Raw genomic sequence first — 13,580 nt, forward strand, 5'->3', positions numbered from 1 at the left:
TCACTGCGCGGAATCACACCCACGTGACAATTGTCATGTGACTAAAACCGGAAAACTCTACCAGATCTACAAAGCAAATTACTAGGAGACAATTTGAAGAAAAAGAAAAAGCTTTGCAGGCAGTAAAATACAACTGGTACAAGAGGAAATGACACACTACTCTATGCTCAAGACAACGGTATCATTCTTGAGGCATATTTCTATCCTCCCCAGCATCGTCCAGCTCTGGTAGTTACACCAGATAACTGGCCAACCCCTTTCCCCAGAAGGATTCACACCGACTCAAACAGATTTGACGTTTTAAGTCAAATTGTTTAGCCAGAGCCACCCTTGTACTTCTTTCCGAAGAGCAGGAGCTGAACCTGGTCGTAGATGGACAGGACACCAGCACCGGCAACACCACGGAGGATGTTGGCACCGGCACCCTTGAACAGGGACTTGACACCCTCACGGGCGACAATCTGGCGGAAAGCATCCATGGAGGACTTGTACTTGACGGCCTCACCGGAGGTCATCATCATACGACGACGAACGGTGTCAAGAGGGTAAGAAGCGATACCAGCACCAGTGGTGACAGTCCAGCCGAGAAGGAAGGAAGCAAGGAAGTTACCCTCGAGAGGACCAACCAGAACAACGGGCTTGATGGAGTCGTACATGCCGAAGTACAGACCACGGTAGACAACAATACCAGCAACAGAGGGACCGAAACCACGGTAGAGACCGGCAATACCGTCGGAAGCGAGGGTCTTCTTGTAGACGTCGACGAGACCGTTGAACTGACGCTCACCAGTGCCCTTGGCGGACTTGGCGTCGTTGGCGAGACGGGTACGGGCGTAATCCAGAGAGTAAACGAAGAGGAGGGAAGTGGCACCAGCAGCCTGTGATTCTCGTTAGTTGCCAACTCCGAAACCCTTATTCGAGGGCAGGGATACATACACCACCGGAGGCAAGGTTACCCATCATCCACTTGGTGTATCCATCACGCTCCTTCTTGTAGGCGAACATGGACTTGTAGGTGTCGCGGAAAGCGAAGTTGAGGGCCTGGGTGGGGAAGTAACGGATGACGTTGGCAGTGTTACCTCTCCAGAGGGAGACAACACCCTCAGCCTGAGCGGTACGACGGAAGCAGTCGGCGATACCGTTGTACTTCTTGTCGAGACGACCGGCGCGGATCATCTCATCCTGGTTCTGGATGAGGAGCTTGATACGCTCGATGGGGGCAGCAGCGGTCTTGGAGACAGCGGCGGAAACACCACCCACTGTGAACAGTAGTTAGTATCATCTTCTCATAGAATGGTCGATAATGTTGCGTTGTTGATAGGTAAGTGGAAGACCGATCGTTGGGTGGCGATCAATCCGCAACCCGGGGTGTGCACATACTCATGAAGTCGACGACGAAGCCCTGTGAAAATTTTTATTAGCCATGTATTCCTAGAACAATGGATGAAAATCGCCCAGGTTTTCGTGTCATTAACCCCTGAGGTGTTGTCCAAGCTCGATTCTATTCATTCAAGACGATATCGAATTGGATCTCGAAGGGCGCGTGATGCGAAAAAAGCCTGGTTGACCCTCGATCGAAAGGGACAGATAGCAACTTACGGGCATGCCGAAGACGGACTTGTCGCCCTGGTTAACGTCACCCGTGGCCATTTTGACGGCTGTGAGAAACGAGAACTAAACAAAAAAAGAGAGGAGAGAGATAGTGCCAGACAACACAGGACACTTCACGGGGGGATGGGGGAAAGAAGAGGAAGAAGAAGGGAAGGGAGGGAAGAAAAAATAGCGAACGAAGGGCTCTTGTAAGCGGGAAGAAGCGAGCGGAGACGCTAGGACTCTCTTGGGGGGGGGGAGGGAAATTTGTTTCGCTGGCCTGAATGTGCAGTCAAAATGCAATCAATGGCAGCGGCGGCGGCGAACAGCGGCCACACTAGTCTCTTTTGGAGTGGGTTTTGGCTGGGTCCCGGTCCGGAGTAGGGAGTTTTCCTCTTGTTACTGTAGGGGAAAAGGGAAAAAAGGGAGGATTCAGGAAGGGCGAAACCGTGATTGAAAGGAGGCGGGCCACCGGCCACCAAGAAAAAAGAGGAAAAAAAGAGAAAAAAACTGGGTCCAGCGCTAATGCTCTGCGGCGCTGGCCCAGGCAACCAGAGCCGATATCTCCCGATCGCGCCAGTAACCGTCCCGACCGCTGATATTATGGATGGATGAGAGAGAAGATTGGGAAATTTCTCACGCTTGAGTTATTTATGGAGCAGAAGCAATTATTCCTATTCAAGAGACTATCCATTTGGATTCAGACTTGTCTAATATGAGATACAATAAACAGCGAATAAAATAGGATAGATATGTGTATGGGAATCGCAGAATCCTCCAGAGCCTCAATTGGAGACACTTCTCTGATGAATGCTGTCTCCAAAACAATAACAAAGACGGTTTGCTGCCTTAGTGCCTCATCAGCACTTCCGACCGTCTTCACCGAACCAACAACATTTGTCCGCGTGCAGCAGCAACCTGCAGCAACCTGCAGCAGCATAACTCGCAATAATCTAGACGCACATCCCTTTCTCCTCCCGATTACCCGATGGCAAATTCCCTTTCTCTGGACTCTGGTTCCCGGAAAAAACTTGTCTTTGCGCCGGCCAAGAATCAAATTTGCCCTTATCTAGAGATGCACACCGAAAAGAAAAGAAAAGAAGAAGAAGAAGATGAAGTTGTCCTTCAATGATGGCCTACAATGTAAATACACCGTAATACACTCCAAGATCCATGATTTCCCATCCCAATTTGCAGCGGACCAGGCGCGTGCACCGACTTTCGGCTGTCATCCCGCGCCTTCCCCGTCTTTCGCTCCGTCCGGAGGATACTAAGACTCGGAGAAGCTGGCCCAGAGGCACGGGATTGAATAATGAGAAATCTTTTCTCTCGGTAATGCGGAGGAGCTAATAAGTTCTATAACCGGGGAACGCTCTCTAAGTACATCGGTAGACGGGCAATTGTTTAGTTCGAGCTCAAGTGTTCTACCGCGTGCATTTGCAAGCAGGTCTGATTTTATATTAGGGTTTTGCACACTCTACCTTCACAAATTTGTTGGAGTTTGTTGGATCACGGATCGGCTCATCTCCCGACGCACAATATACGTCCAGCTAGCGACAGGAGAGCTTCCTTACCGTCTTCCTCCATGCGCCTAGAAAAGACTCGAGATATATCGAATTTTCAGAAGAGAGACAACGCCCATCTGGATCCACACCAAATCCTAGACCTTTTCGCCCCTGCTCTGTCGCCATGATGATATCCACTTTTTCGCCTCTCTTACAGGGCGGACCAGATTACCAGATTGCGCCCTCGGGCAGGGGCCCACTGGGCCTGCAAATGCACTGCATAAGGATTATATTGTATTTCAAGTGGTGCACAACTTAGAGAACCATTCCAATGATAGTCGCAGCTTAGTAGGTTGCGCAAGGTTTATAATCATGCCCTGAGGGCTTGATGTTCGCCGATGTACAATCACCGACTCAGTGGCTTCTAGAATTGTGCAATTGAGTCCAATTAGGCTGAATGGTAGACAACAATAATTATCTTGAAGAGAACCGCCAAAAGATAGAGCAGGTACAGCCAGATGCAATGAAGTAGGTATATCTTGCGTCTAAGATCTATGGAAATACAAAGGTTCGCTAATTACTTTTTTGAAATTAACACACTCAAGACAAGACAACGGTCTCGCGATGATATACAAATTCAAGCCCATGGGTCATGCATTTAGTGCTTCTTCGACCTCTTTCTCTTCTTCTTCCTGGGCTCACCGTCACGAATGTCGACTTTGCCCTCGGCTTCCTCGACTGCTGCAGGTACCTTCGGGACCTCATCGGAGATTCTGGGACCATCTTCATCACCGAAGGTGTCCTTGCGCCATTGCCTAAGGCGAGCCTTCTTACCCAGCTTCCTCTGATCCTTGTACTTCTTCTCCGGATCACGGAATGAAGCAAGTTTCTTCAGGCCTGCGAACTGGTTGAGCTGAGTGTCATCGGCCATGAGAATATCCCGTGCAGTAAGCCCGAAGCTCTGAGGGGAGGTCTCGCGGTAGCGGAACCCAGTAGCGTTCTTCTTGGTTGCTCCAGGAAGCAAGCCGATGTCCAGATCCAGATTGCGGTCCACAGCCTCCTCGATACGCATGCGCTCTTTGCGGGCTTCCCGCTTCTGATCTCTCCTCTCCTGCGCCTTGCTCTTCTTCTCACCTTCCCGCTCGTCTTCCATCTCAACATCAGAATCGGCCACGGCGGGCTTCTCCTCCTCATCGTCAAAGTCCGGCACGAGGTCTTTGATGTCGATGTCGTCGTCCCATGTAGGCTTCTTGGGGTGTTTCTTGCTCTCGGCATCCTTCTCGGCATAGTAGTCTTCACCGAACCGCTTTTGCATTTCGGCCTCCCAGTCCTTGTCGTCCCAGGCCTCATTCAAGAAGCGGGCCCAGTCTTCATCGTTCAACTCGGTTGCATGGATACCAGCAACTTCCTTGACCTTCTCAACCTTCTCTTGGAGCTCTTCCATCTTGAGCTTGCGAAGGCGGTTCTTTTCAATCTCACGCTGTTTCTTTTCCTGCTCCTTCTGCTCCCGCTCTGCATCTCTGCGCTTCTTCCTCATACTCTTTTCCTCCCGGCGGACGGACTGCTGATTCGTGGCGTCACGAGAATGGGTCATGAGAGTAGCATTCATCTTGCTGGGGTCCTCAAACCGGAAGTTGTACGCCTCCTCAAATGCCTCTGCCCGCTCGTCCTCTTCCTCGTCGTCAGACTCGAAAGGTTGAAGTTCCGATCTGCCAGCGGGGATCCATGCCCTTGACGACAAGAAATTGGATAAGAACGTCTCCGGATCCTTGTCGGCGGTTTCGACGTCGAGGGTGGCTTCTGTCTTGGTTTCAGGGAACGACTCGGGCTTGGATTTGGCGACAAGGAAATCATCTTCCTCTTCCTTCTCAGACGCATCCTCATCGCCTGCAGCAGCGTGCATTTCTTTGACGATGGCGTTCTTCAGGTCTGCTTGCTCTTGGGCGTAGGTTTTGGGCGCACTGCTCGTCTCTTCCTCGTCAGCCAAGTTGGCGCCGCTGAGTAGGTTCTCCCGGTGGTAATCGCGGAGGGTCATTGGCTTTTCCTTCTTCTCGGCGTTCTGCGGTTGTTCCTCCTCGTCGAGTTTGGTGAAGAATTTGGCATTCGGGTCGTACAGCCGGGGATCTTTGGAGCGAATCGCCTTGATAGTGTCCATAATCTCAGCATCCACGGCCTCGGTAGCCAGCTCTCCAAAATCGTCCTCTTCCTCATCCGAAGACGATTCTTCTTCAGATCCCTCATCCTCTCCGTCGCGATCACGACGTTTGCCAAGTACCGAGGACTTGCCTAGTTTTGACTCCACTGCAGCGATTCCCAATATTAGCCTCAATCGCCGAAAATATCAACATAGTGGATAGAACTTACGTTGTTGCATTTCTTCTCTCTTCTTGTTGTGCTCAAAGCGACGAGCATAATCCTCGTTGATCTTGAATACGACATCCTCGTTGCTGATCGGAACGCCGCCAGATTCATCTTCCGAGTCGCTGGAGCTGTCATCCAGCAATTTGCGCGATTTGTTAGACGGTGGAGCCATTTTCGTAAGCAGAAGAGCTCCAAGTATCTTGGATCCTGGAATTGTGCTCTGGGGAGGGCAACAAGATCGATGATTTCTCCGCCGGAGGGAAAAAAAAGGCGGTTGCCGGCAGAAAAAACCGGCGTCATTCTGACCGCCCTACAGGGCCTATCGACCCCGTTCTGCCTGACAATCCAGGCTGCAGGACAAAGACACTGACGTAGCCAATTAAATCATGCGCGGTCCTGTATCCGCCTAGATGGTCAAGCGGCGCTTCATCTCCTAAAGCTTCCACCCTCCTACTGCGAGTGACATGTTCCCTCCTATCCCTTACTGATTATCTTCTCATTTTTGGATGCTCCTTGTTTGATTTCTACTGCCAATGGTGACTTGGGGTCTCTCCTCTGTCAATCTTCAACGTTCTCCTCGCTCGCATTTGTGTATGGCTGGTGACATACACTAGATGTCGACTCAGCCGCAGATCCCATTACCCCAGGTCGGGAAGCTTGTCAGCGTGGTGTAAGTATTCGTGGCCTTAATCCTCTTTCTTTTGCGCTTGATTTCTTTGAGATGTAGGCCGTCTAACCTTTCCCATAAAGTCCGGTTGGCTTAAAGGAGGCTGCACTCGATTCCCCCACGTTCCGTGCCACCGCCCTTCACTTCTCCGACCAGATCGAATTCCTCGAGAGATGGCTCGACGGGTATGCCAAGGCCGCGTCGAAGCTCTCCGCAGAGCTTGCGACGATAGAAGGCGCTGTTAGCGTCTTTCTTTCCTACTCTACAAATCCTCTACTGGTCTCAGAAGCAGTCTTGGACCATGATTACACTCTACAGTCGATGCGGAGGTGTGGTGACAGTTCGAAGGACATGTGGAATGGACTAGTGGCAACTGTCAAGAAGATGGAATCATTCGTGTCCGAACCCATAAGGGGCTTCATTCAGGAGGACCTCCGAAACTTCAAGGTAATGAATAATGGAGACCCCCCCCTTAAAATTAAGGATCGGTTTCTGACCCCCGCTCCAGGAGATTCGGCGCACGCTTGGCGAGACACAAAAACAGTACGACTACTTGCTGGCCCGGTATTCGTCGCAGTCCAAATCGAAAGAACCCTCGTCCCTCCGAGAGGATGCATTCCAGCTCCATGAAGCCCGCAAAGCCTACCTCAAGGCCTCTATGGATTTCTCGGTCCAAGGTCCTCAGTTGCGGAATGCGCTTGACAGGCTATTGGTCCGCGTATCCTTCGATCAGTGGCGGGAGTTGAAGACGTTTCATACCAACAACGGTACCTCATTCGCAAAGTGGGGCCAGGAAATGGAGCGCATCAAGGGCTGGGTGCACGAGATGGATGGAAACGAGAAATCTGCCAAGCGGGAGCTCCTGGCTTCTAGGAAGCAGATTGAGGAAGCTGCGGAGATCGCAGCCAGGCCGTCGCGTGAGTTGGATGACTACTCCGTGTCTACTGTTCCCTACCTCGGCTCGCGTCCTCTCTCGACAGATAGCATGTCCAAAGAGGCAAAACCCGAGAAGCAAGGATGGGTGTATCTTCGAACTCTCTCCGGCAAACCTACTCGGACTGTTTGGGTCAGGCGCTGGGCTTTTTTGAAACATGGTATCTTTGGATGTCTCGTTCAGGGCTCTCGCACCGGTGGTGTTGAAGAGAGTGAACGGATTGGTGTTTTGCTTTGCAGCATCCGGCCGGCTTTTCAAGAAGAGCGAAGGTTTTGTTTTGAGGTCAAGACGAAGAGTAATACCATTCTGCTCCAGGCCGAGACACAAAAAGACCTAATGGACTGGATCGCCGCTTTCGAGGCCGCGAAGCGCAAGGCTCTCGAAAACCCTTCGAGCACCGACCTCTCGGTGTCCGGAAAAGTCACTGTCCAGGATCCCGCCTTTGCGATCTCTCAACCCCCAGCACCGGAATTCGCTGCTGATCCAGGTGATTCTCTCACGCCTCATACAAGCGATGAGCAGGGCTCGTCCGATCGCAGTGGGATGCTGTCGCTGCCAGAGAAGGACCCGTCTGCTCTTCGCAACAGTAGCGACTTTAGCAACCACCGGCGGTTGACCACGTTGGACTCAGACAGCCCTGCCCGTGAACACGCATCCCGTCTCATGCAGAAGCTGGACCTTCACCGCAAATCCAATAACGCAGTGCAACCTTCAACCTCGATCCCTGGGGCCGCAGGCGGGATTGCTAGCCTCATCACCGCAAGTCATAGTGCTATTGCTTCTGGAAGCACTTTGCCAGTTGACCCGGATGGGACACGATCTCGTAGCTCGACCCTTGGGAACGATTCTCCCACGACCCTTGCCCCGATGACATTGGCCAACCCACCTGCTCCGACTAGTATGAGCAAGGCTGCCGTGTTCGTCAGTAACGAACGGGGCATCGGGCTCGGCCAAATCGACAAAACGGGAGGAATGCCCAGCGGCATGATGGCGAATCTGTGGGGTAGCTCCAATTGGGGCTTCATGAACAGGTTTGAACCTGAGCGACTGGGGATCTCGGCGGATCAGGATCGCGATAAACCATCTTCGCAGGCGAAAGACCCCTGCAAACAATTCTTGATAGCAGAAGCCGACACGTCTAGTGGATCTACCGCGGTCAAACCGCCGAAGACTGGGTCACGCCATAGACCGACGGTGAGCCTAGATGGCGACTCGTCCAAGATACAGCAAGCGCTCATGGGTGATACGCACGACTACCCTTCTTACTATCCTCCCCAACTCAAGATCCATGATGCCCAGTTCCGACTGCTTTTCCCTGACATCAAAAAAGAGGAGCCTCTGGTGATGGTGTTCCGAGCCACGTGGAGCCCGAATGACCAGCAAGACTTTCCTGGAAGGGCTTATGTCACCACTCAGAACATCTACTTCTACAGTCACCATTTCGGCTTGGTGCTGACGACGAGCGTATCTCTTGAAAGTATCAAAGAGGTCACCGCTGCTACTGGTAGAGACTGTGACTTCTTGTTTCTCCATCTGATACCTCCTCCTGGTGACGATACACCAAGCCGGGGGACGATAAAGACATTCCTTGAGCCACTAAGACTCCTGCAGAGGCGATTGAACTTCTTGATCCACAACATGGCGGCTGCTGAACCTCTAGGGCTGGAAGCAGTCTTCAAGACCTTAACCAGAATGGAGACAGAGGCGATGACACGAACCCCCAGCTTGGATAGCTGGGAGGACGTGGACGCTGGAGATGACAAGACTGATCTCAGCGACGTCCCGACCGGAGGTTCCAAGAAAGATTCTCGCTTGCCCATCTACATCGACAATGACCTTAACATGCATAAAAAACACGGCAATGGCAAGGACGTTCCGAAGTTCAGACTTCCAACACAACCTGTTCAGTATGTTCCCCAAGGCAGTTTGCACTTGGCTGCAGAGAAAGTGTTCGATATCAGTCCCAAAGCAGTCTTTCACATACTGTTTGGCGACAAGAGTGCTGTATGGCAGCTCCTTCTTCATCAACGCAATGCTCAAGGTAGGTGACCGCCAAAGTCCGAATCATGGCGCTTGCTAAATTTGCGATAGGCATCAAACAGGGGCCCTGGACCAGACATGAGTCCAACCACCTGAGAAGGGACTTCAACTATTCGACCGAGACCACCGATATCTTTGGTAATTATTTCCGCTATTTGGATGGGCCACCCACACCTTTGCTGACTTTGAATAGGAGGCAAGCATAGCAAAACGATCTCAGATTATCAAATGATTGATGTTCTTAATGACCACCTCTGTTATGTCATTACGGACAAACGCACCCCTTGGCATCTACCATTCAAGCGGTCCTTTAGGCTGGTCAGTAAGGTTGTCATCACCTTTGTCGCAAAGGGGAAGAGCAAACTATCTATCTATACGAAAGTTGAATGGCTATGGTCACCGTATGGCCTGCAGAGTGAGTTGATCTACGTCCATGGGAGCATACAAGGCGACGCTAACGGCGTTAAGGTATTGTGGATAAGAGCGCGGGCAGCGACCTGGAACAGGACGCGTTAGACCTCCTCGACCTCGTCGGAGACCAAGTTCGCAGACTCGGCGCACACAGTCGAACGAAGAAGGCCATCACGATTTTCGGCCATGTCGGACGTCAGAATTTTGCATCTCAATTCACGCCTTCAGGAGACTTGAAGCTGGAGTTCCGGAAGCCCCGCACCCAGAGAAGCATGGCCTATCTCTTATTCGAAACGCTTCTGTCTTTCCTTGAAAGTGCGGTGTCATCCTTGCTGATGTGGGCGGGCGCTTTCCTACGCTGGGTTTGGAAGACCACGAATGCAAACACGGTCATCCTGTTCCTACTGCTGGCGAGCGTTTTGGTAAATGGAATATATTCGTCGCGGGCTTTGCACGAATGGTGGGATGACAGAAGTGTTGGAAACTTCATGGCCCGCATCGGAGTAGGTCCCGACAATGTTATGAGCAAAGCTATCTATATGAGGGATATTGACGAGGCCATCGCGAACACGACCTTCGGGCGCGGAAGAGAAAACGTCACTGACTGCTTCGCGACATTCCACCAGCAGACCTTGCGCGAGCCGGGGACAGCTTTGTCCCTGGGGTCGGCTGGATTCCGAGACTCTATGACCAAGAGCGCAGCGCGCAGGATTCAACAGACCCGTGAACGGCTGGCAACCTACCGACACAACCTTCTGGTGGCTCTCCGAGTGGTGAACAGCATCGAACGCGAAGTCATCCAGAACGAATGGGAACGCTGGCTCCGACAGGAACTGCGCCGCTGTCGCCAGGTTGGGATCCTCCTCGGCCAGAATGATGAGCTCGATGACGCCGACATGGAGGTTGAGCGGACCGGCTCGAACGCGTTCACAAACCTGAGTGACGACGTTAAGCAATGGTACAGCATGTACTGCTCCAGTTGCCAGGCCGAACGGTCGCTTTTCGAAGATGACCATGCTTTTGGTGTTCTTTAGAACACCTCAACCCGCACCCCGGTCAGTGGCCGGTTGTGCTTGTACCGTGCATACTTCCCCCCTTCCCCATATTTTGTGCTCTCATTTTTCCCTTTGAAAGCTGAAACGATACCCGCCCTGCAGCGAAGCGAATCTGTCTGTCATATCCAATGTATCTTTCTTCTCGAGGAGAGAGAAGTCCGGTTGTTATCTCTGTTGTCGTTTTATCAGCGCCATGTATATAACTTTTGCTGGCTTGGTTTGGGCTGTATTAGTATAAATTGGACGAGAGACTTTCTTCGCTTGTGGATGAGACTTGGTAGCTCCCTTTCTCCCTCTTTGGAATATCCGTGTCTCGCTTCAAGCCAAAACTGGCATTGGCGACCCGACAACCCCATGATTCTCAAGCGAGAAGTCATCAATTCTGTCTCGGTTTGACCGCCCCATCCTGCACAACATAGTAGACAACGGTACTATCGCCTCCCATCTGCCGATCCACCATAGCCAGCAGCAGCCTCTTCCCACCCCATTCCCTCGTCGCGCGAGCCTTTTCCCGGTACCGGTAGTACTCCCTCAACTTGTCCGTTTTGCTGCCGCTGTGCTTGTTCTTTAACCCCACTCCATCCCCCTTCCCCTCCTCACCCCCTTCCTCATCCCCATCGACAAGGAAAAATTCCTCCTGCAAAGGAAACCCATCAAACACCCCCGCCAGCCTCCGCAGACTCCACGTCTGGCCCTGCACAGTCGGGAGAACGAACATCCGCTCCAGCTCGAGGTCCTCCTCGCGGAGGCCGCGCTCGAGGAGGTAGAGCTGTTCGTCTGGGTGGGTGTAGAGGCGGTGCGGGGGAATTCCCGAGATGAGAGTTATGGGGTTCGGGTCTGCGGTGGTGTCGTTGCTGCTCGTGCTTGACGGGGCCTGGAGTTGGTGGATCTGGAGGGAGGTCCAGAGGTGTTGGTGTTGGAGGTTGTGGAGGACTTGGTGGGTTAAAGCGGGATGTTGTTGTGATTGTGAGGATTTTTGCTGGGTTTCTGGTGGTGTTGGTGTTGTGATTGAGGTTATGAGGGTTGTTAGGGCGGAGGGGGTGGGGGGTGTTGTTGTGGTCATTATTCTTGAGGTCTTGATTGTAGAATGCGCGGTTGGTTTTGGGAGGGAGGGAGGTGGTCTGGCCGGGGGTTTTGGTTGGTGGTTGGGTTGTCTGATTGATTGTTAGAGGTCAGCGCATTGGAAAACAGATCTGTTTTAGACTTACCCGGAAGAATCTACCAGGTCAAGATGAGTATGCGATGCGAAGCTCGTCGGTGGAACGGACTAAATTTGGAGAAAGGTTTCGAGGGTCACTTCCGGCGGGGCGGAAAAAAGGGCGATCATTTCGCGGCCGAAGTTCCGCGGCGCGTTTCTGAGGGTGGGAAGGGAAGGGAAGCTGCAGAAAAGAACAGAACACATGGCATCATCTGAAACATCTTTCTATAAAGTTCGCGGGTCCCTTTCCCATTTTCTTGCCCTTGCTTTCCCGTCGCTGTCTGCATACCTTTGTCTTCGTGTATGTGTGTGTGCTTTTAGTTTGTCGGATTCTATTTACTACCTCGTTGGTGAAGTTCTATTGTCTCGATCCTTTTCTCGGGTTCGGTGCGTGAATTGTATAGAACGCTGCGCTGCGCTCGCTGCCTTTTGCCCATGGCACGCCAAAAACAGACGGCGCCTCTGCAACGCGCGACTTCTTCTGAACTGATGCATGTTCCACCGAATGATTCGGGGCCGCAGGCTCTCAAGCAGCAGAATGGAGGTGTTGTCGCAAATGGTCATGTTGCTGCTCCGAAGGACGCGGCGCAGGATACCCCCGGCTTGATGCAGCTTGCTGTCTGTGTCTTGGGAATCTACGCTTCTTTGTATGTGCCACCCACGAACTTCGAATACACCGTATGTGAAAACTGACTGCTGCGCTCAAGTCTCTCTTGGGGTGTTCTCCAAGAAGCCATTACCACCGTCTCCTATCCGGTCCAGCCCCCGAGCGCTGAGTTGCCCGAACCCCCAACCGAGCGCTTCACATACTCGATTGTCCTGAACACGATCCAGTCTACCTTCGCAGCGATCACTGGCTTCCTCTATCTCTTTTTCTCGACCCCGTCCGGACAGAGAATCCCTTCCATCTTCCCCACCCGGAAGATCCTCTTCCCCCTGCTCCTAGTCAGCATCTCCTCGTCCCTCGCATCGCCCTTCGGATACGCCAGTCTCGCGCACATCGACTACCTCACCTTCATCCTCGCCAAGTCCTGCAAGCTGCTCCCGGTCATGTTCCTCCACCTGACCATCTTCCGCAAGCGTTACCCCCTCTACAAGTACGGGGTGGTCCTCCTGGTGACGCTCGGCGTGGCCACCTTCACGCTGCACCACCCGGGCACGAGCAAGAAAGTGGCCGCCTCGGCGGCCAAGGGGCAGTCCGGCTCCAGCATGTGGGGCATCTTCCTGCTGTCGATCAACCTGCTCCTGGACGGCCTCACCAACACCACGCAGGACCACGTCTTCAGCTCGCCGCAGACGTACACGCGCTTCACGGGCCCGCAGATGATGGTCGCGCAGAACGTACTCTCAACGCTCCTGACCAGCAGCTACCTTCTGGTAATGCCGCATCTCTCGGCGACGGGGCTCCTGCACAACATCCTGCCGATTCCGATCCCGCCGTCCACGGAGACGGAGCTGACGGCCGCGATCGGGTTCCTGTCGCGCCATCCGGAGGCGCTGAAGAACGTGCTCGGGTTCGCGGCGTGCGGCGCGATCGGCCAACTGTTCATCTTTTACACGCTGTCGCGGTTCTCGTCGCTGCTGCTAGTGACGGTCACGGTCACGCGCAAGATGTTGACCATGCTGCTGAGCGTGTTCTGGTTCGGACACTCGCTGTCGGCGGGCCAGTGGCTGGGGGTGCTGTTGGTGTTTGGCGGCGTGGGCGCCGAGGCAATCGTGCAGCGCCAGGAGAAGAAGGCGAAAGCTGCGGCTGCGGCTAGAAAGAAAGAGTAGTTGTAGTAGTCCCAGGGCGTGCCCTCCTCATATTCCATAAATGTAC

At 52.9% G+C, this 13,580-nt stretch overlaps 5 protein-coding genes across 5 annotated transcripts; 2 read left to right on the plus strand and 3 right to left on the minus strand.

The window, feature by feature from the left end:
- Window positions 1-253: 253 nt before the first annotated feature.
- BO97DRAFT_395265 (putative mitochondrial ADP,ATP carrier protein (Ant)) lies at window positions 254-2,031 on the minus strand. The gene is made up of 4 exons (XM_025694022.1): window positions 1,600-2,031; window positions 1,381-1,402; window positions 937-1,259; window positions 254-878 (listed from the first exon to the last, which is right to left on the minus strand). Exons 1-4 carry the CDS (start codon window positions 1,648-1,650, stop codon window positions 315-317), a joined length of 960 nt encoding a protein of 319 aa, XP_025549132.1. The 5' UTR covers window positions 1,651-2,031; the 3' UTR covers window positions 254-314.
- Window positions 2,032-3,638: 1,607 nt separating this feature from the next.
- Window positions 3,639-5,682, minus strand: BO97DRAFT_373672 (KRI1 family protein). Its single transcript, XM_025692913.1, has 2 exons — window positions 5,460-5,682; window positions 3,639-5,396 (listed from the first exon to the last, which is right to left on the minus strand). Exons 1-2 carry the CDS (start codon window positions 5,626-5,628, stop codon window positions 3,754-3,756), a joined length of 1,812 nt encoding a protein of 603 aa, XP_025549133.1. The 5' UTR covers window positions 5,629-5,682; the 3' UTR covers window positions 3,639-3,753.
- A 231-nt stretch (window positions 5,683-5,913) lies between these two features.
- On the plus strand, window positions 5,914-10,741 carry BO97DRAFT_151708 (putative transcription factor SipA3). The gene is made up of 6 exons (XM_025690177.1): window positions 5,914-6,126; window positions 6,207-6,570; window positions 6,632-9,098; window positions 9,149-9,235; window positions 9,291-9,512; window positions 9,566-10,741. Exons 1-6 carry the CDS (start codon window positions 6,071-6,073, stop codon window positions 10,540-10,542), a joined length of 4,173 nt encoding a protein of 1,390 aa, XP_025549134.1. The 5' UTR covers window positions 5,914-6,070; the 3' UTR covers window positions 10,543-10,741.
- Window positions 10,742-10,939: 198 nt separating this feature from the next.
- Window positions 10,940-11,626, minus strand: BO97DRAFT_350664 (uncharacterized protein; the record flags this gene model as incomplete). Its single annotated transcript, XM_025691954.1, has 2 exons — window positions 10,940-11,128; window positions 11,186-11,626. The coding sequence occupies 2 exons, from the start codon at window positions 11,624-11,626 to the stop codon at window positions 10,940-10,942; spliced, it is 630 nt and encodes a 209-aa protein (XP_025549135.1).
- A 353-nt stretch (window positions 11,627-11,979) lies between these two features.
- On the plus strand, window positions 11,980-13,572 carry BO97DRAFT_472077 (UDP-galactose transporter HUT1). The gene is made up of 2 exons (XM_025700098.1): window positions 11,980-12,408; window positions 12,469-13,572. The coding sequence occupies exons 1-2, from the start codon at window positions 12,197-12,199 to the stop codon at window positions 13,532-13,534; spliced, it is 1,278 nt and encodes a 425-aa protein (XP_025549136.1). The 5' UTR covers window positions 11,980-12,196; the 3' UTR covers window positions 13,535-13,572.
- Window positions 13,573-13,580: the final 8 nt, after the last annotated feature.

The sequence above is a fragment of the Aspergillus homomorphus genome (assembly GCF_003184865.1).
Source record: "Aspergillus homomorphus CBS 101889 unplaced genomic scaffold BO97scaffold_33, whole genome shotgun sequence".
In the NCBI taxonomy this organism is placed as follows: Eukaryota; Fungi; Ascomycota; class Eurotiomycetes; order Eurotiales; family Aspergillaceae; genus Aspergillus; species Aspergillus homomorphus.

Excerpts from the sequence above, each read along its gene's own strand:
- BO97DRAFT_151708 (XM_025690177.1), top strand. The coding sequence starts at position 6,071 with ATGTCGACTCAGCCGCAGATCCCATTACCCCAGGTCGGGAAGCTTGTC. Across the intron at positions 6,571-6,631 it reads AGGACCTCCGAAACTTCAAG|GAGATTCGGCGCACGCTTGG; the intron begins GTAATGAATAAT and ends CCCCCGCTCCAG. Across the intron at positions 9,236-9,290 it reads CGAGACCACCGATATCTTTG|GAGGCAAGCATAGCAAAACG; the intron begins GTAATTATTTCC and ends GACTTTGAATAG.
- BO97DRAFT_395265 (XM_025694022.1), bottom strand. The coding sequence starts at position 1,650 with ATGGCCACGGGTGACGTTAACCAGGGCGACAAGTCCGTCTTCGGCATG. Across the intron at positions 1,403-1,599 it reads AGTCCGTCTTCGGCATGCCC|GGCTTCGTCGTCGACTTCAT; the intron begins GTAAGTTGCTAT and ends AAATTTTCACAG. Across the intron at positions 879-936 it reads GTAACCTTGCCTCCGGTGGT|GCTGCTGGTGCCACTTCCCT; the intron begins GTATGTATCCCT and ends CGAGAATCACAG.
- BO97DRAFT_373672 (XM_025692913.1), bottom strand. The coding sequence starts at position 5,628 with ATGGCTCCACCGTCTAACAAATCGCGCAAATTGCTGGATGACAGCTCC. Across the intron at positions 5,397-5,459 it reads GAGAGAAGAAATGCAACAAC|TGGAGTCAAAACTAGGCAAG; the intron begins GTAAGTTCTATC and ends GAATCGCTGCAG.
- BO97DRAFT_472077 (XM_025700098.1), top strand. The coding sequence starts at position 12,197 with ATGGCACGCCAAAAACAGACGGCGCCTCTGCAACGCGCGACTTCTTCT. Across the intron at positions 12,409-12,468 it reads TTGGGAATCTACGCTTCTTT|TCTCTCTTGGGGTGTTCTCC; the intron begins GTATGTGCCACC and ends GCTGCGCTCAAG.